At 45.5% G+C, this 26,885-nt stretch overlaps 1 protein-coding gene across 4 annotated transcripts; it reads left to right on the top strand.

The window, feature by feature from the left end:
- Window positions 1–167: 167 nt before the first annotated feature.
- On the top strand, window positions 168–26,885 carry CD84 (CD84 molecule). Of its 4 annotated transcripts, none has more exons than XM_044266688.1 (8): window positions 168–325; window positions 13,878–14,004; window positions 17,958–18,209; window positions 18,564–18,701; window positions 19,327–19,359; window positions 21,343–21,440; window positions 22,444–22,500; window positions 24,049–26,885. In XM_044266688.1, exons 2-8 carry the CDS (start codon window positions 13,908–13,910, stop codon window positions 24,112–24,114), a joined length of 741 nt encoding a protein of 246 aa, XP_044122623.1. In that variant the 5' UTR covers window positions 168–325; window positions 13,878–13,907; the 3' UTR covers window positions 24,115–26,885. The 4 variants fall into 4 exon arrangements, with proteins under 4 accessions (XP_044122623.1, XP_044122622.1, XP_044122621.1 ...); XM_044266687.1 differs by having other exon boundaries at window positions 13,654–14,004; window positions 18,564–18,683; XM_044266686.1 differs by having other exon boundaries at window positions 13,654–14,004.

Here is a 26,885-nt window from a genome sequence, read left to right as displayed (position 1 = left end):
GTTGCTCTGTCTAGTGTCCATTTGCAGATGAGTGCTTGGTGTGCAGGATGCGTTCAACAAATAGTTCCCGAATAAATAATTAATTAATGCTGAGCATTTTGTATTATATAATAGGAAAAAAATTATCATCGTAATACATAGACCAATGTTTCTCCAATCGGCTCGCTCACACTTCCTTTCTTAGTGGTTGCTATAAACTGAGCAGGGAAGCTTACTTGCAACGGGCTTTTTGTTGGAGGAACGTCTTCTTGTTCACCCAGGATTACAGTCTAGAAGGACATGGCTCAGCGCTACCTGTGGATCTTGCTCCTTTGCCTGCAAACCTGTGAGTTCTGACCCTTGTTGATGGTCTCCTAGTTTCCTGTTAAGATTTAGAAATTGCCCGTAAGGAAGACATTGAAATGCCCTCTTCATGTGCTTTAACCAGTACACCCTAGGTCTCAAAAAGTGTTCAACGGTCTGGGGAGAGACAGGATCCAAACCTAACTGTTTTTCAGCTTTCCAGTTTGTTTCTGAATTTGTCTGTGTCCAGTCTGCAAACCCTGTCCAGGATAGTCCGCACTTGGGAGGCCCACCCAGAAAGCCCAGCAAAAGAATGTATCATCTAAAACTATGAATAACTTAAAATCATTTCTTTTTGGTGTATAGTTTTTGACAGGGATACGCCCTTCCAAATTATATTTCATTACTCTATCAGGTTAGAGTAATGCTTACCTTTAATTATCATTGTAAGATCTTCATCTCTCTAAGCCCCCTTTATTTTCAAAGCACATTCAGAGTTATTACTCTGCTTCTATTCTTCAGAAACTCCCCAAAGTAAATGAGGAAGAGACTGTTATCTCCATTTTATAAGTAAGTTAGCTCTCAAAAAAGAAATGAACTTGAAATTTTGTTTTTCTTAGAGCTGAACAGTAAACTATAAGGACACATGGATATTGGTTGTTGTTGGTATGAAGAAAACTGTATAACATCAACACAGATCTAGGAGGGGTTTGCCTTTGCAGTTTCTCGTTAAATCCAAACAATTATATTCTCTATATAAAAGTTGACTATGCTTGACATTTCTTTTTTTTTTAGATTTTATTTATTTATTTATAGTTGGTTCTTTTTAAGGTTTTATTTATTCATTTGACAGACACAGAGAGCGCACAAGCAGGGGGAGTAACAGGCAGAGGGAAAGGGAGAAGCAGTCTCCCCAACGAGCACGGAGCCTGATGTGGGGCTCGATCCCAGAACCCCAAGATCATGACCAGAGCCAAAAGCCAGCACTTAACTGATTGAGCCACCCAGGCACCGCTATGCTTGGCATTTCTAAATCTACTTATAGTCTCTCCTATCCATTCTGAAAAACTCACTAGCAAATTCCTGGAATGTGTTAGAACACAGAGAATCTAGTGGGTTGGGATTTCCTAAAAAGGTAGAATCAATACACCTTTGTCTCTCTGGTTCCCTTGACTATTTAATTAATAGTCACATGTGACTATTTGATTAATTAAGTCTCATTAATTCATTAATTGGACTATTTAATTTGACTCATTAATAGTTGACTATTTCATTGACTTGACTATTTAATTAATAGTCACATGTGACTAATTAAGTCCCACGACTGTGACTCCTTTAATTTGAGGTTCTTGGAGATTGCACCAACTATGCATGACAGCTTTCTGGATCTTGTGCTGACCACCCTGATGTGACGGACAAAAATGCAAGTAGATGGGGAAGAGAGTTGGACAGAAGCTAAGTGAAAATCTAAGGATGTCCCCAGTCTTCCAGAGAACGGCTGGAGGGTGACATTTGATGCCCCTTAATTTGCAAAGCATTCTGCAACTTTTATGCCTATATTCTTACGTGAGCCACACTAAGACCATTGAAGTGAGCAAAAATAGATAATACTAATCCCGTTATACACAGAAAAAGTATGAACTAAGACTCAAGTTAAACAATTCACCTGAAGTTTCACAACCTGATATTTGTATGGCTGGAAATTTGTATGGTTCCTGTGATGCCAAGGGTAGAACTCTTTCTGCTCCACCCTTCCTGCCCTCCTCTCATTAGGTTTTCAGTTTCTTGATGCTCTGCAGAATGCTAGCACATGCAGATCTAATGTGATTCCTATTAAAATAGCAATGGCATTTTTTCCACCAAACTAGAACAAACAATCCTAAAATTTATATGGAACCACAAAAGACCCCAAATAAAGAAAGCAGTCTTAAAAAAGAAAAAGAAAACTGGAGACATCCCAATCCCAGACTTCAAGTTATACTACAAAGCTAGAGTAATCAAAACAGTATGGCAAGGGCACAAAAATAGACACATAGATCAGTGGAACAGAATAGAGCACCCAGAAATAAACCCGGGGTTATATGGCCAATTAATCTTCAACAAAGGAGGCAAGAATATGCAATGGGAAAAAGACTGTCTCTTCACCAAATGGTGTTGGGGAAACTGGACAGCTCTGAGCAAAACAATGAAACTGGACCATTTTCTTACACCATACACAAAAATAGACTCAAAATGGGTCAAAGACCTAAAAGCGAGACATGAAACCATAGAAACCCTAGAAGAGAGCAGAGGCAATAATCTGTCTATAACATTGGCCCTACCAACATTGTTTTAGATGTGTCTCCTGAGACATAGGCAACAAAAAACAAAATAAACTATTGGGACTACATCAGAATAAAAGGCTTCTGCACAGTGAAGGAAAGAGTCCATAAAACTAAATGACAACCAGCTGAATGGGAGAAGATATTTGCAAGAGACATATCCAATGGAATTCCTCTGAAATCACTGAGATAAGAGAAGTCTGGGTACTCAAACCCATGACTCTTCCACATTGGAAAAGTTTTCTCAAAGAACCAAGACTCACAGTCATACGCTTCAAATTCTGCTTTCTTATCCTGACTTGTGATTATGATTCTGACTGCCTCTGCAAGGGCCAAGCCACCCACCCTCTAGGGTGAAAGACGGAAGAATCCACCACTTTTGTTCCATGCCCATTCTATATGTTCTTTCTCACACTCTTTTAATTCTTCCTTTTCTCTATGCTTTTCTTGCTTCGGTTTCTTCAACCCTTCACCTGGGTCCTGTTTCCTCTCCCCCAGCAATAATGGTAATAACCAACCATTTATGAAGCGATGATGACATGTTTGGCATTACTCTAAGTAGTCATATTTATTATTTACCTTACTCCTCACAATATCATAGGAAATGAGCACTACCAAGACCCCAGTTTAACAGATGAAACACAGAAAACTAGAGGTCAATTAGCCAAAAAGTGGAGGAGATAAGATTTGAATGCCAATGCCTTTAGACTTAACCACTGAACAAAGCTGCCTTTGCCTTTGCTGTCTTTGATGCTGAAATGGAATAAAAATACTGCCCCTGCTATCAAACATGATCACATTTAGAGATTTGTCACTGGATTTATTATTTATTTATTTATTTATTTATTCCCATAAAGACAGGATTATTCAGATAGAGAATGGGACTTGTGGGCAGGTCTTTGCCAATAATAGAAGTTTAAGAGGCCCCCAAAGAAGAATATCCAAGAAAAGGAGCATATCCAGATATAGTTCAAGTACCCCATCATATCAGTATGATGTGGGTTGACTTGAATTAGCTTCTTCAAAATAAGCAAAGGTCCAATATCAACAAGGTCTTGGTATCCTGTTGAATGTGTAGCACAGTAGAAGCATTCTGGAAGTTGATAATCAGAAGTCCAAGAGGTGAGTAGGCCCACATGGATGTCTGTCCATGGATAGGTAAGTCCTGACCTGGGCGTTAGACACAGGATTTCATGGCTGTAAGGGTCCTGGTGAGATCCAATTTGCCACTAGTCCAAAGTCTTTGTAAAGAGGAGCCTTTGAGATAAAGATAAAGCCTTTGTTCTAGAAAGAGGTTTGAGAAGACTATTACCACAGATATTCAGAAAGGTCTCCAAAGCAGAAGCCCAGTTATAGAAATGGAAAAATACATTATGTATGGGGGAAACTGGATATCAAGACATCAGCTCAAAAATCCAGTTTCCAAATAGAGTGTAGGAAGGAGCATCAGTGTGCTAACACAAGACTCATAGGAGGCAGGAGAGACACACCTCGTCAGCTTGGTGCACTGAAGCTTCTCTGGAGGTCAGCATGGTGATTGACCAAGTGGACAGCATGCCTTCAAAGGGGCTTCAAGATTCTGTGGTGGATATAGGCTGTTCAAGTGCTTCCTGAATCAAATCTTTCTTGTCTTGAACCTTGGAGAGGAATGAACCTGCAAGTTTGGGGTTACTAAGCTTACCTGTGTGGAAGCTGGAAAAGAAAAAGGTATGAGCAATCGGTTGGGAGACTGATGTTGGTGGCGCTATGTACCCATATTTTCTTTGTTATACTCAATTTTTTATCATATAACAGTAGAAGGAAATAGTAATAGAACAGTGGATGGCCAGGATCCCATCTTGGTTTTGAGAACTTGTGTGTTTCTTTTTGTTTTGAAGAAACAGACTGAAGTCAACTCAGATCTCAAAAATGGTGATAAAAGTTGGGGCGCCTTGGTGGCTGAGTCAGTTAAATAGCTAACTGTTGATTTCGGCTCAGGGTCCTGGGATGGAGCCCCACACTGTGCTCTGCACTCAGCGGGGAATCTGCTTCAGGATTGTCTCTCTTATCTCTGCCCCTCTTCTCCAAATAAATAAATAAATCTTTAGGGAAAAAAAAAGAAAGCAAAAAAATCTAGTAGATAATAGTGTACTATTGTGTGGGGTGGTAGGTTCCTTTTCTTAAAAACTCATGACAAAGGACTTTACACCCTCATGGAGAACGACACAAAACTGGCTGCGCAACTCTTTGCTTCCTCTTTGCTCTTAACTCCCTTTCACTCAGTATAACGTGCTGTAACCCATTCTACCCTGAGGAGTGCAGGATGCAATCATCTCCATCCGCCCTTCCGCGCCTGCCGTATTTGGGGAGGTTCTCCCCCCACTTACTGATCTAGGAAGCAGTGGGTGGAAGGAGAGGAGGAATGGTTAGCTAGTGTCCCCAAAGCACAAGAAATGCTTACTTGAAGGATCCTAAGGAAGCTGGGGGAGGGGAGTGGTCAGGTGGCTGTAATTAGCAACACATTCTTCCTCATCTCTGCTCTGTTCCAGCTCCCTGCTCTGGACTCCAGTGCTCTGACTCTCCTTTTTTCCCAGAGTTGACTGGGGTATTATTTTCATCTCTCTAACCATGGGTCTTGTTTTATATAGCACACACGTACAAGTGCCTAGTATACGCCAGGCATCATTCTAAGAAATTTATAAATATTAACGCCTTTAACTCTTATAATACGTCTATGAGGTAAGTGCCACTATTAACTTCCTTTTAAAACTGATAAAACTGAGCACAGAGAGGTTGCTAACTTTCCTAAGGTCTCAAGCTCATGCAGTTAGGTTCTTCTTCACTAAGTGAACCCAAACCCACACCCTGGGGTGCCAGCCCTTTCTTGCCTTTACTTCTCCTCTAGTGTTGTCTTTTTCACCGCTCCCTTCTCTGGTCTGGTATATGAAGTCGGGAAATCACAGTCACTGGGAGATGTGGTAGAAGTGGGTCACGTCTTCCTCAACCTCTTCTTCCCCTTAGTCGATATCTTGTTGACTCCCTAGGATGTTCCTTACAGAGGCATTTCCTCAAAATTTTTACATGCATCAAAATAATAACAAGGACTAACATGTATATGTGCCAGGCGTTGTGTTAACTGCACAGCCTCATAATTGAATTTTAATAATTATCCGCATTTGAGAGGTGAGGAACCTGAGAATCAGAGAATTTCAATAATTTTCTCAAAATAGCACAGCTGGATTCAAAGATACCTGGGTTCAACACGTGTGCTCCTCAACCTTCTGCTTCCTACCTCACCCCACGCTCATCCCTTGACTCTTAGCAGAGCTTCACCTTCTGCATTACTGAGCAGATACAGGTCATCAAGCATGACTGTCTTCTATCTCATTCCCTCTACTCCAAAATATCCATTGCGTATTAAGCACCTCAAGATGCCCTCAAACATTCCTGTGGGGTGGGTATTATTACATCTCATCTTGTAGTAAAGTAAGACAAGGACCTCAGTAAATGTCAGGGGTTGAACTTGAACATAGGCCCACCTGGCTCAAACCTGTGTTGCCTCACCTCAGAAAGCAGCCTTTCTTCTATCCCCAGCCCCAACAATACCTAAAAATACTCTGTCCTTTTGCTCATCATCTCATTTTCCCCTTCCACCTCAGACAAGGCATGAACATCTTCTGATTGAAAACCTATGCCTTCCACTGCCTGCCTCTATCTTTTGTTCCATGACAAGCATTGGTGGTCTGTGTTCCTGCACTGTTCTGGGTCTGGGGATTGAAAGGTATAGACCCTGGACTCAAGTCACTCACGGTATCTGGAAACAGACACAGGGGTTCATGACCACCACATAACATCGCAAGTACCGTGAAGGAAAAACAGAGTTCCAGAGATCCAATGAGTAAGAGCACCTAACCTAGAGTAGGGCTGATCAGGGAAATTTCTACATGGTCTTCTTCCCTACCACCTACCCCAACTAACCTCTTCCCTCTCTCTCTCAGGTAAAACTGGTATATAACAGTATTTAAGTTGCAGGTGTACAACACTATTATTTGACATCTGTATACCCTACAAAGTGATCACCAACAAAAGTCTAGTTACTGTACATCACCATATGGTTGACCTTTACCCATTTTGCCCACCCACCCTCTAACCCCTTCTGGTAACCATCAATCTGTTCTCTGTATTTATGAGTTTGTTTTTGTAGTATTTGTTTGTTTGTATTCCAGATATGAGTGAAATCATACAGTATTTGTCTTCCTCTGACGTATTTCAATCAGCATAATAGCCTGAAGGCCCATCTGCTGCAAATGACAAGATTTCATTCTTCTTTATGGCTGAATAGTATTCCATTATATATACTATATTATAAATTATATATATACATATTCCTCTGTGTGTGTGTGTGTGTGTACCATGTCCACTTATCCATTCATCTATTGATGAACAATTAGATTATTTCCTTATCTTGGCTATTGTAAATAATGTTGCAATGAACATAGGGATATATATATATCTTTTTGAACTAGTGTTTTCATATTCTTCAGTTAATTACCCACAATAGCTGGATCATATGGTAGTTCTAGTCTTAATTTTTTGAGGATTCTCCATACTATTTTCAATAGTGACTGCACCAATTTACATTCCCACCAGCGGTATAAGAGGGTTCCCTTTTCTTCACTTCTTCTTCAATACATATGATTGCCTTTTTGATAATAGTTGTTCCAGCAGGTATAAAATGATATCTTATTGTGGTTTTGATTTACTTTTTCCTGATGATTAGTGATATTGAACATCTTTTCATGTGTTTATGGCCATTTATATGTCTTCTTTGGAAAATAAGATCTTCTGACCATTTTTTAGTCAGGTCATTTGTTTTCTCATTGTTGAGTTGTATGAGTTCTTTTGTATATACCAGATACCAACTCCTTATCAAATATATGATTTGTAAATTCTTCTCCCATTCAGTGTGTTCCCTTTTTGTTTTGTGAAGCTTTCTTTCACTGTGCAGAAGCTTTTTAATTTGATGTTGTCCCACTTGTTTATTTTTCCTTTTGTTTCCTTTCTCTTTAGTGTTGATCTACAAATACATCACTCAGATTAATGTCATGGAACTTGCCACCTATGTTTTCTTCCAGGAGTTTTATGGTTTCAGGTCTTACATTCAAGTCATCAATCCATTTTTAATTCATCTTTGTTTACAGTATGAAATAACGGCCTAGTTTCATTCTTTGGCATGTGGCTATCCAGTTTTTCTAGAACTATTTTTTGAAGAGACTGTCCTTTACCCATTAGATGTCCTTGGTTTCTCTGTCATAAATTAATTGCTCATAGATATGCAGGCAATCTCTTCTGTTTTAAGACAAAAATAAAATAGTTTTGCCAGCTTCTCTAGCTACCATTCTATTTCATCCCCTTTCTTTCACTGTCAGGAGTTTCCACTTACTTAGCACTTGTTCTATTCTCAATCCTCTAGACTCTGGCCTCCACTGAAATCGTCTCACTTGCACCATATTCTCATGGGTCATCAATAACCACCTAATGAACAAACCTAGGGTCCATTTTCAGTCTTTATTCCACTTGAACACTGGGAATCACTAAACATCTGTGACAATCTCCTTCTCGAGACTCTTTCTCATCTTGGGTCCCAGGATATTGTCCACTACTGGTGCCTCTCTTGCCACTTGTTCTATTTCGTTTCTTTTGATAATGCCTCCCTGTGACTGTTCACAAAGAAGCCTTGGACTTTAGCCTTAAGCTTCCTGAATAACTCATCTCTCCTTCCATCACCTCTTCTCTGCGGAGGGAGGATTCATAATCTACTTGGATTTCAGTTCAAAGGCAAGCGACAGTTCTCAAAAATGAGAATAGCCTAAAGAAGAAGAAGAACTCTTGCCCGTGTGAAGAAGTCTGGAGTCGGCAGTTCCATTGATTGAATAGTTGACAAGGCAGTGAGAGATACATACCTTTTTCTGTCTTTCGGTTCCACCATTTTCAGTATTGGCTTCCTCTTCTTGATCCAAAATGTGTGTCTGAGATCTAGCTGTCATAGCATTTCAGCCTGCAAGAAGCAAGAAAGAAATGAAGAAAGCAAAGTACCCTCTTCTTAAAGACACAGTAGTCATATGCAACACTTTTGCTTTCATCCCATTGACCTGAATCTAGTCATATAACCAAAGTTAGCTAGCAAAGAGCTGGACAATGTAGTCTTTATCCTGGGTGACCATATGCCTTGCTAAAAATTAGGCATTCTCTTACCAAGAATAAAGGAGAGAACAAACATTGGAAAATAACCGACAGATTTTGCTGCAACCCCCAAGCAATATTTTCAGACCATTCTCTTTCCTTATCTTCCATCCTTCCAACTACTTACCAGGATGGTCCAACATAATCTTAAAATCAGTATTTCTTTTTTTACACTGGAGACGGAGAGGAGAGAGAAAATCTTAAGCAGGCTCTGTGCCCAGCACAGATCCTGATGTGGGGCTCAATCTCACAACCCTGAGATCACGACCTGAGCCCCAAATCACAAGTTGGACCCCTAACCAGCTGAGCCACCTAGGCGCCCCTCAAATTCAATATTTCTAACACTAAACCTATTTTCTCCTTGGGACTTTTTTTCAGCATAATCTTAGCCAGTTTTCCAGTATCTATCAGTTTTCACTGACACAAAGTAGATGCTCAAAATATATTGTTGAACAACTGAATTCTATCAGGTTCCTCCTTACTCCCTCTCTTTCTTTATACTGTGTCTCAAATTCAGCACTTCCATTCTATTCATCTTATCATCCTCTGGTTCATGCCCAGATGCCTATAGAAGCTTCCAAAATGGTCTCTCAAGCTCAGTTTCTCTTTTTTTATTCTTCCTACACAACATTACTTTATTACTATGACTCTAAAATATCATTTTAATCTTCATCCTCAAGAACTTCAATAGCTCCCCTCTGCCTGTGATGTAGATCTCAAACTCAAGGCTGTCTCAGACCTAAACCAGATTTGTATCTCCACCTTATCTTTTTCTATTCCGTTATGCAAATCTATATTTATTCAACCCACATCGCATGTTCTCCTGCTTCTAAATTTTTACTCAGGACCTGAGGACCTGAGACACTCATCCTTTCCCTTTCTCTTCAGTAAAATTCTATTCACTCTTTCAAAATCCTCCTCAAATTCTACTTTCTTTAAGAAGTTTCCCAAGGGTGCCTAGGTGGCTCAGTGGGTTAAAGCCTCTGCCTTTGGCTCAGGTCATGATCCCAGAGTCCTTGGTTTGAGCCCCGCATCGGGCTCTCTGCTCAGCAGGGAGCCTGCTTCCTTTCCTCTCTCTACCTGCCTCTCTGCCTGCTTGTGATCTCTCTGTCAAATAAATAAAATCTTTAAAAAAAAAAAAAAGAAGTTTCCCCTAACCACTATAGTTCAAAGTGATCTCTCCTTTCTTCGTATTTGTACTGTAACTACTGTCTCTACCATTACATGAATTTACCACTTACTACCTCATTTTTCAAAGAAGAGTTATGTGTATGTGTGTGTATCTTATTTCCTAAGCAATTAGGAAATTCCTAAAAAATGTCAGAGAACTGGTTTGGTCATACACTTGCCTAGTCCATTATGTGTTAAGTCCTCAAGACATTTTTGTGCTACAAGTTCTCTCTGAAGATGGGTTTTCCTTAGGTTCCTTCCAATATTAATATAATGTTTACATTTATATTATATTACTGGATTTTATGGATTATATTACTCTTATGTTATATATTATTATATATAATTAATATAATACACAAATATAAAACATATAAACTAATACATAATATATATTATGTCATTAGTATATTATATATACCCTGTACCTACATTTTATTACAGCACTTGCATTATATTACAGCACCTAGAAAAATAAATATTGAGGTAGCTCAATATGGAGATTCTCTTTTAAAACCTGAAGTTTTAAGCATAAAGTCCATCAAGTGGAGTGGTACCTAAAACTATCTCTCTAGGCTTTACTTGAATTAGCCCTTAATAATGGCCCTTTATACATTCTTCAGTATGGTCCTGCTACCCCCCAGCCCCACCCCGGGCCATCATGGGGGTGGCCTAGGAAGCCTTCAAAGGCATGTAGCAGTTATGAGGATGATGATGAGGCAAATGATGAAGATGAGAGTCATTGTCATCATCAACTCCAGAAACAACTGACATGCATGGTGCCTTAATGGCTGCAAGACATTCCACTCCTATTGTATGATTTTCTGGTTACTACTTAGGTAGAACAAACTTTATGGTTATTATTTCCATTCTATGGATGGAGCCACTGAGACTCAGGAAGGTTTTGTAGCTTTATGAAGGTAGTCAGCTTCTAATCAGAAGTGCTATCACCCACACCTCCAGGCTCCTTGTCTTCCCAGCCACCTGACTCAGACCACAGTCAGAGGGTCTGGAGGTGACCAAGGCTGCATCTGGTGCATGGGTGATCCCTAGCCTTTCCTCAGCAAGCCCAGGATTCTCACCAACAATGCAAGCAGCAAGAGGGACTGCAGGACTTCCCCCAGTCCAACCTACCTGCCAGTGCTCCTGTCCCCTCGCCCTTTGATGCACCACATCACTCCCTGAAAGACTTGCTATGGGGGATAAGTCACAACAACACGACACACACTCTGCCTTGTGGCCACCCAACTGCCATGAACCCTAAGAAGTTCTGTTTTCACAACTCGCCTACACACTTCCTGGGGCTTGAGGAGAGAACCCACATCCTCTTCACATATTTAACTTTTATCTACAGAACAGAATGGCAGTTAGGTGCCAGGGTCTGATTTTAAAAAGTTCCGCAAGACACAGGCTACCTGGCACCAGGATCAGCTGTGTAATTTGCAGAAGCCATGGCAACATGAAAATGGGCGGGGGGGTTGGGAGAAGTCCTTGTCCAAACAATAGTAAGTCTTTCAAGGTGGCACAGCAGCCTTAAAGCCACCTCAGAGTCCTTCCGAGCCTGCCCAGGTGGCATGCCCATGTCTGAGAGGGACTCAGGCTGGCACACACCAAGGGCACCTCTACCACACCCCATAGCCCAATGGAACAGTTTATCTGGAGAGAATTAATGTTCAAGAAGCTGGATTTTTGTTAACTATGACTCTTGCCCTGAAGGCAGCCTTAGTCTCTTCTTTGGTTCCCCAGTGGTTTGTTTCTTTTGCTTTTACCATTTAGCACTCATCAGATTGTGTTATTTTTTACTTGCATACACATTTGTCTTATTCTCCAGGGTGTGAGCTCCTCAGCACCGCAGCCACATCCTATTCTTCCCTGAGTCTCTAGCATAGCATATGACACATAGTTAGCACCTAATAAATGTTTGTAGGTGCAGGTCCTTAGTCTCTCCCTCCCCCAGGATCCCGTTACATCTTCTTCTGTACTTAACCCACCCCAACTAAGTCATCATGCATGACCTGGGATGTCCTCCTAAGGCAAAATCTTGGTTGGTCTGAAAGGAAAGAGATTTTTATTAGCAATCTCTAGTCTCATTCAGGAGCTACTGGGCTGGAGGGCAAGGGTGGCCATTTTATAATTATATTGCCTTTCATTTTACAAACTAAGTATCAAGTCAGTTTATCTTCATAAGGTGAAAGAGGAGAAGAGAGGAAGAATAAACTTCTCATTCCCCCCACATTGGATTTTAAAAGCATTCATCCTTCAGCTTTTACTAGAAAGTAACAGGTCAAGTCTCCTTGCTATTGTCTCTCAAAGCACCATAATACTTACACAGTTGACCTTGAACGATGCAGGGGTTGAGGGTACTGACCCCTCATGCACTTGAAAATCCATGTATAACTTCAGGCTCCCCTAAAACTTCACTTACAGCCTACTCTGGACCTTCAGAAGCCTTACTGATAATAGTCAGTTAACACATATTTTGTATGCTTTATTGTGTTACAGACCTCATTCTTACAATAAAGTAAACTAGAGAAAAGAAAATGTTATTAAGAAAATCATAAAGAAGAGAAAACACATTGACAATATTGCATTGTATTTACAGGAAAATTTCATGTATAAGTGGACCCAGGCAGTTCAAGTCTGTGTTGTTCAAGAGTCAACTATATATATCATATCTGTACATCGGTGATGATCTGCTCACTATTGATCTCTTCCTTTAACTGTGAAGTTCCAAAGAGCAGGAAATTTGTATCAATTTTCACTCACCTCTGTATCCCACAGCTCCTTGCATTGCACTTAAAAGAGTAGATGTTCAGCAAACATTTGTATTGGAAATTTGATTAATAATTACCTGCTGTAGTATCTGGGACAAGGCTGACCTTGAAAAAAATTCATGCATTCATTCATAAATGTACAAATGAATAAATGAATTTTGCTTACATCAGAAGCAGTTCCAAGAGATTCTAGGCAATACGTAAGTGAATTCCATTTATTAATTCATTCCACAAATATTTATTAAGCAACCACTACATGTCATGGACTAGTCTAGAGGCTGGAGATAGAGTAGGGAACAAAAAAGACCTCCCCAAATCACCAACTTGGGAAATACTTACTCGAGAACCTCCAAAGCACTATAGGCCTGTATCTTCCGGAAATAAAGGTATAAAAGTAGCTTTCTTTTTGCAGAGACCACAGCAGCCAGTCTCTTGTTTCAGCTCTTCCGTCGCTTGGCAATATGATCTTGGGAAAGAAAGACCCTTAATTCTCAAACCTTCTGGAGGTGTATGGTCTTTGTCCCCCCAATCTCGTAGACCCTTCGGTCTGTAAGTCCAGATAAATGTTTTTAATGAAATAGACCCCTTGAAATTCACTGGAAATTTCTTTTTTTTTTTAAATGAGAATCCCTTAGAAAATTTAGCCATCATCACATATTATATGTAGAGTATAATACCAAAAACAAAAAACGAAACGAAACAAAACAAAACCCAAAAAACAAACAGAAAAACCCCACAAAAATACAAAAGAAAAACAAAAAACCCCTCCAGAGGTTGGATGAGCTGCATCTGGGCAGCTTTTCAGGGAGACTCAAGCCTGGGAGACAGGAGACTCTAAAAAGTGCAACAGGGAAATGGCAATGGTTTTCTATTTATGTCCCCAGGTCTGGAAGCAGACAGAAGTGACACAGATGTCGTCACATTGATTGGGATACTGGGGGAGCAGGTCACTTTCCCCTTAAATATCGAAAAATCACAGCTAGTTGTCAACATCGTTTGGACCTCTGAGACATCTGTTGCTTTCATAACGCCAGGAGATGCAGGAGCAGCACCCAAAGTTACTGTGACCCACCAGAATTATAATGACCGAATAAATGTCTCCTGTCAGAACTACAACCTGGAGATCAGTAATCTGAGGATGGAAGATTCCGGCATCTACAAAGCTGACATAAATACAAAGACCTTTGAAGGGGTGTTCACCACCACCACCAGGCGCTTCAACCTTCAGGTCTTCCGTAAGTAGTGTGAGGATAAAGGGCTTGCATTGTTTTGCAAATTTGCTATCTACAGGACGCCTTTATTTCTTTGTTGATGTCCCTAATTCTTTCTGTACCTGTAAATCCATACGTAAATACATCAATACTAATGAAGAGCTTGTGATTTCGCTTGTTTTTAGCAATGTAACCTTCAGTCAGCAGGTTGTTCCATGTGTCTGGTTTTTCTTTTCTATAAAATGTGAATAATCAATCACTTCCCTTGGTCACTGAGAGATAGTGTATGGAAAGCACTTCTTTAAAAAAAAAACAAAAAAGGTTTTATTTTAAAATAAGTGTAGATGCATAGAGAGGTGTAAAAAGCCAGGCAGGGAGGGGCGTCTGGGTGCCTCAGTCGGTTAAGCGTCTGCTTTGGGCTCAGGTCAGGATCCTGGAGTCCAGGGATGGAGCCCCATGTCGGGCTCCTTGCTTAGTGGGGAATCTGCTTCTCCCTCTCTCTCTCCCCCTCACTCTGCTCATGCTCTCTCTCTGTCTCTCTCTCTCATACATAAATAAGATCTTTAAAAAAAAGAAGAGGTTCTGTGTGCACGTTCTCCAGTCCCCCCAGTTGTGGCATCTTGTGTAACTATAGGACAGTATCAAAGCCAGGAAGCCTGCATGGGCATCCCTAGGAAGCTGATTCAGACGTCAGCAGTTGTACGGGCTCTCCTCTATGTGTAAGTGTACGTGTAGCTTGCAGAGTTTACTCACCTGCGTGCCTTCATGTGTCATGACTGCGATCAAGGTCCTGAACCACAGCACCACTGCCGCAAGAGTCCCTCAGCCGTTCAGAGCCACCGTCTCCCTCCCCAGCTCCTGGAAGACCTTACTCCGTTCTTCACACCCATCATTACGTTATTTCACACGTGTCACATATATGGACTCATGCATATGCATATGCTTTTGAGACTGGCTCTTCTCACACAGCATAATTTCAGAGTCATCCTAATTATTGCAAGTATCAGTAGTTTTTATCTTTTTATGGCTGGATAGTATTCCATGGCGTAGATGGACCAGTCTGTTTAACCATTCACTGATGAGGGGATATTTTAGTTAGTTCCAGCTTGAGGGTATTACAAATAAAGCTGCTATGCACATTCATGTACAAGCTTCTGCATGAAATGACTTTTGTTTCTCCAGGATAAAAGCCCAAGAAGGAAAACACGTGGTAAATTCATTTTTTTGTTTATTTGTTTAAAAATTTTTATTGTGGTAAAAATATATGTAACACAACATTAAACACTTTAACCATTTTTTAAAAGATTTATTTATTTATTTTAGAGAGAGTGCATGTGAGCAGGGTGGGGAGGGGCAGAAAGAGAGGAAAAGAGAGAGAGAGAGAAGCAGACTTCCTGCTGAGCATAGAGCTCCCACATGGGGCTCAATCCTAGGACTCCAGCATCATGACCCACGCTGAAATCAAGAGTGGAATGCTTCGCCAACTGAGCCACACAGGCGCCCCTGCTTTCATCCCTTTATATGTTCAGTTTTACCCACTCAGTCTCTGGGAGGTGTTATACCATTTGCAGGTAGAGCAGACCGCCGGAAAGTCTCAGAGAAAGCCAGATTGCCTACCTAACACAATCTGTACCTTTGGGGGAGTTAGTGGAGAAGATAATGAGACAGAACTGACACTTATTGAACTCTGTGTGTCTGCCATTTTACCACCTAATTTTAAAAAATATGTAGAGATCACATACATTTAGGCCACACATGCACAGAGTCCAAGACAATACACAGTGCCCTGCAGCTCTCCCTTCTCAGAGGCAGTCCCTGTCACTGGCTTGTTTTGTCTTTCCCATAGATAATTAATATGTCTAGACAGATGATAGGCAGATGGACGGAGAAGGGTATTAGGTGCTCTTTAAACACAACCGCTCATTTAGTCCTCACAACAACCCTAGGAGGAGAAAATTCTATCAGTGCTTAAGGGGTGGAGCTAAGCCTCAGTGAGGCCGCGTGCGTCCCCTTTCTGGAAAGCAGCAGAGCCTGGTCGGACCCAGGTCTCCAGTGGCTTCCCCACTCTCAGCCACAGCCCTGACCTTCTCTGTCCAGTAGCCTGATGCAGGTAACATCTCTGTTCCTGCTGAGAAGAATGAGACGGGATCCTATCTTTCCCACTATCCCCCACCTTGACACTCTGCAAAAGAGTTTCTCTAAAAGTAAGTAAATATCAAGCAGAGACTTGAATATTCCTGTAAGTCCAGTTTCTAAAGAAAAGCGTGCGCACACGCGTGCGCGCACACACACACACACACACTTTGGCTGGTTTTTGCTGTAGATGTTCTGTATTGATCACTGTTGCAGCACATCAAGGTCACTCCAAACTTCTTTGGGAGTATTTTCACAAGTCACCACTAATTCTGGTCCAGAGTAGATCCCTCCAAGAGACTCACAGGACCAGGGTTTCTGGTGCGGTTGGAATGAAAAACAATTATAGATTCTTCCTTACCATATTCTACTTCCTTGCAGGCACAGACAACTTTAAAAATACTACATGAACCAGAAAGCCACATGCCCCCTCCTTCTGAGCCCTCCCCACGTGGCTAGGATAGAGGGAACAAAGCCCAGCACAGCAGCCTGGCCAAGAATTAACTAAATTTACCAACTCGGAACATGGGCACTTTCTTATCTGCCAGTAAAGGGAAGAACTTCCCTTTCCTTCTGCCGGCCCCAGATAGCTCTTAACTTCAACCTAAATATAATTGCTCTTCCGTAATTGCTCAGCCTACCATTTGGACAGTTAACCTTTTGATTGCTTTTGTAAAAACATCTTTTAAAATGAACTTTTGAAGGGATTTTAACTTTTTACCTGTGGCACTTTAGAACAACACAAAACAACTCGATGAAAACACACCAGAAAACACAGCCAAAACATTTTTCGTAGAGACTTTCATGCAGCGGTGCACTGGTTCTTGATGGCCTGGGTGACCCCAAGGGCGTGCGGCACATGACTTCATAAATGGTTGTAAATATACACCAGTCTTTATTCCATAGAGCTAGCCATATGCATTTTCATTTTCATTGAGTTTTGCTGAACGTTTCTCCTTCCCAGGCTTCAGGTGTCGAAGAAGAAGCCAACGGGGATCCTGGCGGATAGTTTTGTGAACTGAGCTAATAAGGAAAAAGTAACCCAGCAAACATATACTTCAGACCTGACCTTGCAAGTCAATGCAAGAGACTTCTTTGCTGAATCGGATAATGGTTTTCAAACACTGGAAGAATATTTCCTAGTTTCTTTGGCGCTGTTCACAATGTAATGGCCGCAGACAGGAGGCAGACTGAAATTTAATTGACTTTAACCATCTTTAATGTTCTTAAGGTTTCTTCATCTTCAATGTTTCTTCTTGTTTTCTTCAGTCTAGAGTGACAATCTGTAGACCAGTGAACCCAGCCCAAGTCTGAGCATTTGCCAATTTCTTTTATTTGAGAGGAGGGTAAAGGGGGACAGAGGGAGAAGGAGGGAATCCCAAGCAGGCTCCATGCCCAGTGCGGAGCCCACGCGAGGCTCGATCTCATGACCCTGAGATCAGGAACTGAGCCGAAATCTAGAGTCGGACGCTTCACCGACAGAACCGCCCAAGAACCCCCTGATTTGTCCATTTCTGTGGTGTAAAGACTCCCACTATGTTTTAAAGCTTGCAGAACTGGGAAGACTTTGTGTATCATTACACAAGACAGATCTGAGAGATGTAAATAACTTTTAGAGCCTAGGTAACAGCAAACTGGCCAAAAAAATAGAAGGCAGTGAATTTTGAGTCCGTATTAGCTTTTTTAAAATGTGATTTATTTTATTGTAAGTTGCTATCATTTCATTTTTCATGATGGCTGCACTTAACAACCCTCTTGAAAGAATTTCTGAGAACCCAACAGCTGGCTCTCCTGAGAGAGGTTAGCTCTCGCTCAGCCTGGACACCTGTGTCTCCCTGTCCTAGGTCGGCTTGGGAAGCCACAAATCACGCAGAGTTTAATGACGTCTCTGAACAGCACCTGCTATGTCACCTTGACGTGCTCCGTGGACAAAGAAGAAGAGAACGTCACATACAGTTGGAGTCCTCTGGGGGAGACGGGGAATGTAATTCGGATCTCCCGGACCCCCGACAGCCAGGAGCTGACTTACACGTGCACAGCCCAGAACCCCATCAGCAACAGCTCGGACTCCATCTCTGCCCAGCAGCTCTGTGCAGGTGACCGGCACCGTCCGGCTCCCCTGCAGTCTCCAAGACCCACTCGCAAGAGCGGCCTCAACTGGGCCTTGTTTCCTTGTTTCCCCGGGGGGTGCCCCTCCCTTAGGCCAGGCCTGGTCCGCAGGGGCATCTCCTCCCAGGAGGGCCTGGAAAAGAGGCCAGAGCTGTCAGAGATAGGCCGGGTGTTTGCGGTGTTCTGAGGCAGCCCCTGCTTGGCCCTCTGACTGTTTCTAACGCTGACTTTGAATACCAGAAAGTCCAGTTTCCCTTGGAGCTGTGGCACTCCCCCGGCGGGCACCCCTTTTGACAGTGTCCCTGAGTGTGGCCAAGTCTCACTGTCTCTTCCGTTTCCAGACACTGCAACAGGCCTCCGTTCTCGCCACACCGGGCTGCTGAGCGGGCTGGCCGGGCTCTTTCTGTTTATACTCATCGTGCCCTTGGTGCTTTTGTTCCTTTTGCGCCGACGAGGAGAAGGTAGGATTTCTCCAGAAGGTAAAATGTGGAAATACACCTTCCTTCTTCCCGGGACGGGAGTCATCTATCCAAGGTGGGGTAGAGAGGTGCCTTGTTCTGGGGAGTCTGCCTTCCTCCAATCCGCACTCCCGCACCCACTCCGGAGTGCTGACCCCTGGACGCCAGTGCTCTGAGTGGGCTCCGGAATCCACTCCTGCTGCCATCAGTATCTGGTGGGCCCAGAACGTGGGTGTGAGTTCACTACTGCCACGGAGGAGCTGTGCTTCATGACTGTGTCTTTCCTTCTCTAGCTCAGTGCTCTCACATGTAAAATGAGATTCTAACTAGAGGGTATCCTGAGTCACTTCCAATTCCTCCACATTTTGACTTTGGAGAGTCCCTGACGGACATGTACTAACTTTTCATTCCATGGACGTCACTAGATCCCTCTGGTTCCCTCTGGATCCTTCTGTAATTGTGCTATTTGCAATGCAGAAAACCTAATCTTGGGCCCCCCCGAGGATCATTATGCCCTCCTATTCCTCCCACCCCCGTGATCTCCCCAAATCTTCCTTTCCCCCCAGTCACAGTAACAAGCCTGGGTGTAGAGAGCTCCACCTCTGTTTCCATGTTCCTGACCTCTCCTTTGGGTCTGATTCCTCAGGTTCCTTCTTGAAGTCCTTCAGTAAGAACTCTGGTAAGTTCTCAGCCACGAGTCTCCACAGATGACAACTAAGAGCGATGAGTTCACGGCAGATGGGTTAAGACTCAGCTTCTGTTTCGTGGCGGTCTGGGCCGAAGGTCCGAGCTTGACCGTTTATCTGCTATGAGTGATCTGTCACCACAAGCCTCAGTTTTGTCGGTGGTAAAACAGATATACATACGTATTAATGGGATTAAATGGAATTACCCACATTAAGTACTTGGCCTGGAGCCTGGTGCATAGTAAGAACTCAATAAATATCAGCACGATGCGTACAACTGACCATCCAGCCTTGGCACGGAAGGAAGCTTTCTGGGGCAGAGAATTTAACTCAAATGGGAGCGATGGGGAGAAGTCCTGTAACTTGACTCAGGCCATAAGAGACCTCTGTCTCCAATCCCTCACGGTCTCTTGGGAAGGAAGAAGTGCTACTTTTTTCATCTACCAATGAGATGACAGAGGGTGCCCGGGCTGACTCTCTTGGCGAGTCGGAGGTAGGGTCTGGGACAGGACTTACCTCTGTGTGCCACTCAGCTCGCTGCTATTTGTGGATATGTTGGTGCCCTGAAAGAGCTCTTTTTTACTTTGCCCGAAAATGTTGCATGTTAGAAGCAGAAAGAGGGGGGCACACTGGGACGGATGCCTTTACCAGCCCAGGAATTCTTTTTTTTTTTTTTAAGATTTTATCTATTTATTTGACAGAGAGAGAGAGAGATAACGGGGAGGGAACACAAGCAGGGGGAGAGGGAGAGGGAGAAGCAGACTTCCTGCTGAGCAGGGAGCCCGATGCAGGACTTGATCCTGGGACACCTGAGATCATGACCTGAGTCGAAGGCAGATGCTTAACCGACTGAGCCACCCAGCTGCCTCAGCCCAGGAATTCTTTTTTTTAACATATAAAGTATTATTTGCCCCAGGGGTACAGGTCTGTGAATCATCAGACTTACACATTTCACAGCACTTGCCATAGCACATACCCTCCCCAGTGTCCATCACCCAGCCACCCTATCCCAACCCCCACCCCCAGCAAGCCTCAGTTTGTTTCCTGAGATTAAGAGTCTCCCTGGTCCCGTCTTGTTTCATTTTTTCCTTCCCTACCCCCCAAGACCTCCTACTCTGCTCTCAAATTCTCATAACAGAGAGATCATGTGATAATTGTCTTTCTCTGATGGACTTATTTTGCTTAGCCTAATACCCTCTAGTTCCTTCCACATTGTTGCAAATGGCAAGATTTGGGGTTTTGATGGCTGCATAATATTCCACGGTGTGTGTGTGTGTGTGTGTGTGTGTGTGTGTGTATACCACATCTTCTTTATCCATTCATCTGCTGATGGACATCTAGGTTCTTTCCATAGTTTGGCTATTGTCAGCCCAGGAACTCCTCAGAGTAGGGACTTGTCTCTGTGGTCTTTGCCTCCCATGGAGCCTGGGGCACAGAGGAAGCCTCTCATCAGTGTTTTACCATGTGGCTCCATCGAGCAGACAACGAATGTCTGTAGAGTATCTGTTCTGTGCTTCTCCCTGGAGATAGTCACAGGAAGGTACGGAGCAAAGGAGTCTGACACAGTGTGTAACTAGAGAGAATCAACCTCGCGGAAAAACCAAGACCCTCACATGAGAAGACCATGAGCCCAGGGGAGGCAGTCAGCTCCATGTGCCAGAGGTGCCATGCGAGACCCTGCGAGGCGGGGCTGCCTCTGACTGGCCGCCCGGGCCGGGACAGCCTCGTCAGCCTCCTGCGGATTCTGGAGTAGAGCCCTGGGAGAGCCAGGCTGAGCTCAGGCCTCCCACACCGCGTGAAACCCCGACAAGAGGGAGAGGCCGTCCCAGGACCCGAGCATCCGTCTCAGACGATGTTAGCCCTCTGACCTTTTAGGGCTTCGTTTCTTTACCTTAAAAAGAGAACCTCAGAAGAAGTCATCTCTAAAACCCATCCACCTCTCACACGCTGTGTTTCCATGTTTCTGTGTGACGCAGATGCCGCCTCGAAGAAAACAATATACACCTACGTCATGGTGACCAGAGCTGCCCCCCCAGCAGAGGGCAGAATCTACGATGAAATCCCCCCGTCCAAGGTGAGCTAATGCCACTCACGGGTCCTCAGACCACCCCCAGGGGCAGGGAGTCGGGGGCAGCAGGCCAGGGATCCAGAGGGTCCAAGCAAGCACCGTCATGTCAGGGAAATGATGCCATGAGCCCCCCTGTGGGGACAGGAGCATGGCCAGTCGTCCCTGCACAGCGACCTCCAGGGGCCGTCAGCTTCCACACGGGGGTCTGGTTCTGGGTGACGTGAGAGGCCTGACTAGGTAGGAGTGGGGTGCCTTCCACGAGGGACCAACAGCAGGGGGGCTGTTTAGGTGTGAGGTGAGGGCTGCTGGGTGGCCACAAACATGGGAACAGAACTGAGAGAGATTCCCCTCCTTTTTTAAGATTTAGTTTATTTGAGAGAGAGCACCAACAGAGTGGAGAGGCAGAGGGAGAAGCTCCCCACTGAGCAGGGAGCCCGATGCGGGGCTCGATCCCAGGACCCTGAGATCATGACCTGAGCCATAGGCGGACGCTTATTGACTGAGCCACCCAGGAGCCCCAAGAGAGGTCCCCTTGAACTTCCTGGTCTGGCGGCGACACCCCCCTCCTCCCACCTGCCCCGCACCTGCTTGTCCTGCCCTCATCTCCACCCGGAACCACTTTCCTCTGTGCTCCCAGGCCCTGGCCTGCTCCCCCGAAGTCGACAGGAGTGGAAGGGCAACGGAGGTCCACCTGGCCCAGCCAGCACTGAGCTTGTGCTGATGGGCGACTAGGTGTCCAGAGCCAAAATCTTCAGTGGGCAAGACCCAGCGTGAACCACGCAAACCCCTCCTCTTGGCTCTTGAGGGTTTTACCCAATTGCTACCCACTCCTCCCAGCCCACACCCTGCCCTGGGCCTCTCGAGGCTGGATGGAACCAGAGCGGAGGCGGGGAGAGGAGGTGACCTGGAGGGAGTGGGAGCAGGGGGCAGCAGGCCAGGCAGAGGCGGGAAGGGGCCTCACGAGGTTTTGCCTGGGCCCCTCACTGAAGGGAAGACGGGTGTTTTACAGGAACTCCCTGCCAACGAGGACCCAGACAGGGTTTACGCCACATTGCAGATGGATAAGGTAAATCCTTTTGATTTTTTATCCCAGCCTGTCTGTTCCAGCCATTCTGCTGTGCCCTGTCCATCCGAGCAGGGACCAGCTGGTTCTCTTGATGCTTCTTTCTGTCCCTCTCAGGACTAACTGCTAAAGGCCTTGGCCCACAGTGTTCCACCCCTGCACAGAACCTAGCTCCAGGTCTGTGGCCATCCAAAAGCTGGCTCACTTGGGGTGTTGAGCCTGCCTCTAAATGCAGGAGCCCCAGGGCCTCTGAACTGTGGGGTTCCAACTCTAGCCTCTCAAGCAGCTGGGGCCATGTGGGCTCACAGAATAAAATCAGACAACCAGGTGCCCCCCTCTGGACAGACACAGGCCCACACCAGGTCCCCAGCCCGGGGAAGTAGAGAACACAGGCTGAATTTCAGTTCCCACTTCTCCGCCAGCTAACTTGCACAGTGTGCAACCTGCACCACAATTTGAAATGGAGCAGCGACACGCACAGTTCCCTGTGCCTCAATGTCCTGCTCTGGACTATGCATAGAGGGCAGGTGAGACTTTCCGTTTGGGGCATCGCTCACTGTCTGTGAGGATCCTCATTTTTGCTGCAGTCAGAAGGACAGCTTTGGGGTGTCTTGGGGAATCAAATGTTTTGTCAGTGTTCCTGTGTGATAGCTGAGCAAAATCATTGTGAAAGATAAACAGGAACCCGGAGGTCTGGGGGAAGGGAAAGTCGAGAGAACAGATGAAGAGCGGGAGGGGACATTAGGAAATGGGCCGCTGATGGGTGGGGAATGAGAATTAAGAGCTGGTTCGGTAGAGGGCATCTGTGAGTTGCAGAAGCAGGAGGCTTGCAAGAGAACTCGTGCTCCGGTGGTTGGGGTGTGGGGCTAAGCCCGTGTCCTGGAGCACAAGACAGAAGGGCCTTCGCTCCCTCAGTGCTCAGGAGAGGGAAGGAGGGAGAAGGAAACAGAGGGACAACGGACAGGCGAAGGGGAAGGAAGAAGGGAGGGGGCCGCATGTGTGAGCGGGGATCTGCAGGGTGGGGAAGGACACAGGAGGAGACCTTGGTGAGGACTCGATGGGAGGGATTGCGGCATCTCAAAGCACATCCTCTAGATGAGGTGGGTAGCAATTACTGATTGCTCATTAGGTGATTTGAGAAAAATTTTTTCCCTGGCCTGTCGGGTCCACTTTGCTTGGGAGTGGGGTGTGGGGAGGGCTCTAGGTCTGTCCGCATAACTAGAACACAGGACACGGGTGGGGGTAGCTCCCAAGTATGTGGGGTGCCCTTGTGGGGGTTCAGAAGGAGCTGAGGCTCAGCCAGGAGCAAGGAAGGTGGGTGGATTGAGCCTGGGGTTGCCCAAGCCCGTCGTCAAATCAATGCAAACACCCCCATTCCCTCCTGCTGCCTTTTTCCTGGGCTCCACTGCTGATTCCCCAAGCGTTTGCAAGTGGGCGACCGGAGCATCTCCCCGGGCCGGGCCGTCTCTCTGTCCTGGTACCGCCCGGGGCCGGGCTTCCCATGCAGCATCTCTCAATTAACCTGCCGCTCCAACTCCCTCTTGTGCACAGATGGGGAAAACCAGCACTCAGGACGGCAAACCTCCTGGGATTTCAGCCTATGAAAATGTGGTCTAGGCTCCCAGGCAGCCTTCTCCCTGTGGACAGAGCTTCAGCCACCATCGATAGCCCAGCAGATGCCCCGGACCCAGACTTTCTCTGCGCATGTCTTACATGGAGACTGAAGCCATCACACCCCGATAGGTGACTTTTTGTGACTGGAGGTGATGACCCTTCCCAGCAACCCCCTATGTAAGAAGGATTGATACTTTGCACACCTGTGCTACGTGGTGGCAAACCACCTGAGATGCTCTTATCACACTCAATGTCTGTGAGGAGCCCTGATGCAGAGCCTCCAAACTCTACACAGCCCCAGCGACAAATGAGACAAAAGCACCCTTTCCCTGAGGCAGATGCAGCTCCTCCCAAGCACATGGCTTGAAAAATGGAGTGTGGGCTGCATTTCAGCCTCTCTGTGCCCCTTTGCCCAGGAACTTTTGTGCAGGGGACAGCTGGCTGGACCAGCCCTCCCGTGCATGATGGGGTCACATGGGAAGCCATTGGTGGTGTGGCTCTCAGCTGTGAGGACACACTCTCCAAATGGAGCGTTGGAAAATGCTCTTTCCATAGGGACTAGACAGCTGGGGCATTTTTCTTCAGGCTCTACTTCAGAAGCCTCGTAAGATTCTCATAAAAAAATCATGGACTTCACGCTCTGGTTAGATGTCCATGCCCCTCCTACCAGCGCTGAGGAGGAATCGCCTGCGGCTGAGCAGAACTTTCAAGTGATCATATGAAGAACTGTTTCCCATATGTGTGAGCCCCCACGGCCAGCTAAATCCCAAATCCCCATCAACGATCCCAGGCTGGGCAGCAGAAATGAGCTGCATGTAGGCAGAAGGGAGGTGTTAGTCCCAATGAATGGGTCCATAGCACCGTCTAGCCCTGACCACCATTAGCACTGTGTTGGGGGCTGCAAGACCCCCAAAGTATCAGATGAGCATAATGTCCGCTCTGGTCTAGCTGCTCTGTGCAAGCCAAGCATGGGCACTCGTGTTCAATGCTGAATTATACGTTTCAGGGAGTGGCGGGAGCTAGCAAAATCAGGGAAAGCTTCCTGAAGGAGGTGGGGCTTGGAGGGTTGGAGGTGGGTTGAAACTGGGCTCTGGAGGAAGAGTAGGGTTTGGCCAAGAATGAAGTGGACAGGTGGCATCCCACTGAGGAAAGCCCAAGAAAGAAGCGCAGGCTGGATCTGTGTGATGTGCTCAGGGCACTGTCCCAGATGCACGGGGCACGCTCACTGTCCCTTGTCTATGACGGCAGAGTGCCTCTGCTTCAGTGTGTGCCCCCAGCCCCGGCCCTTTGTGCACACATCAATGCTCAGCTCAAATGTCGCCTCCTCTGTGAAGATCTCCCTGGCATCATGGGTCAAATTAATTATGGCTTTTTTGCCCTCCTTTCCCCCCCTTTGTCCTTATATCACTGCAACTCATTTCCTTCTGCCTCACAGTAGAGGGGCTATTTGCATCCCTCCACACTGTGCATGCTGAAGGGCAAGGTCCGTGACTTCAAACCCATCGAGACTGACCCTGAACGATGAGAGTTTTGTTCCCCTGTGCACCCACCACCAGCCAACGTCGTGCCCTGCACCAGGCTTGTGAGCAATAAATTCTTTGAATAGAATTGAAAATGACCAGCCAGCTCAAACAGAAGGTCTATGTTTCAAGCGCTGATAGACAGACGCATAGCGGAATCCCGTACGGCAAGCCTTCAATGTCAGAACGCAGACGTCAGCGTAAGGGCACTTCGGAGGGAAAAGACTTTCAGAGTTAAGACCGGCGGAGACATCACCGGGAGCAATGAACCAGCTGTGAGTGAAAGGCAGTCACCCAGGGAGGAACACGAGGGAAGAAACAAAGAGACACATCATAAGGATGGAGAAGCTCCAAAGGGACTCTGAACAGGCTGGGTTTCCCCTTAAAAACATGGTTCCTCACCTTCATGTGAGCTGAGGGACCACTCCTGAACATGGTCTTTCTCTAGCCTGCCCCTACTCCTTCCTGGTGCGCTCACCCAGTCAGACTGCTAGTTTCCTACAGTCGCAATGGCAAGTGGAGAAGGAATAGAACCAGAAGCAAGTGCTCCTTGGGTCTTGCAGGAGAACAAACCTGGAAGAGAACCAGTGCCCAGGAATTCTTCATGTGGCCTTTGGGACTTGGGACCACCAAGCTCCCATCTCTCACTTTCTTTCTTCCCTAGTCTTCTGATTTCATGAAGATATAAGCTACTCACCCCATCCCCTAAGGGCTTGGTTCTCAGATTCTCCTTCTGCAAAATGGGTGTGATCTTATGGACCACACCAAGATGGGCCATTTTTTTACCAAGGTTCATTGAAATTGCAATCCCGGGGGCAGGGCCCTCTAGTGGCAAGTGCCGGTAAGGCAGCACAAGCCCGGCACCTGCAGGGGCACGTGAGCTTTCCACGGAGAACAGGGAGCAGAGAACGGGAGGATCCGTGCAGCAAATGCCTCTCAGAAAAAGAAAGCGAAGCTGAATTAAAATGTGATGCTTTTTGAAAAGCTATAGAACGCTCTAAAGTGCACAGCCCACAAGAGAGGAGCTTGTCTGGGCCACTCTGGAAACCGGGCAAAGGAAGGAAGGAGCCTGATTGGTCTGGTGGGTGTGGTGGGGTTTTTTTTCTTTTTTTAAAGATCTTATTATTTGAGAATGAGTGAGAGAGAGAGAGAGAGAGAGCGCGCAAGGAGGGGGCCGGGGTCGGGGTGTGTGGGAGAAACAGACTCTCTGCTGAGAAGGGAGCCTACGTGGGCCTCCATCCCAGGACCCTTAGA

This window comes from Neovison vison, chromosome 10, assembly GCF_020171115.1.
Source record: "Neovison vison isolate M4711 chromosome 10, ASM_NN_V1, whole genome shotgun sequence".
NCBI classification, from domain to species: Eukaryota; Metazoa; Chordata; class Mammalia; order Carnivora; family Mustelidae; genus Neogale; species Neogale vison.
Note: the sequence above shows the minus strand (reverse complement) of the source record. Positions and strands in the feature narration are given on the sequence as shown.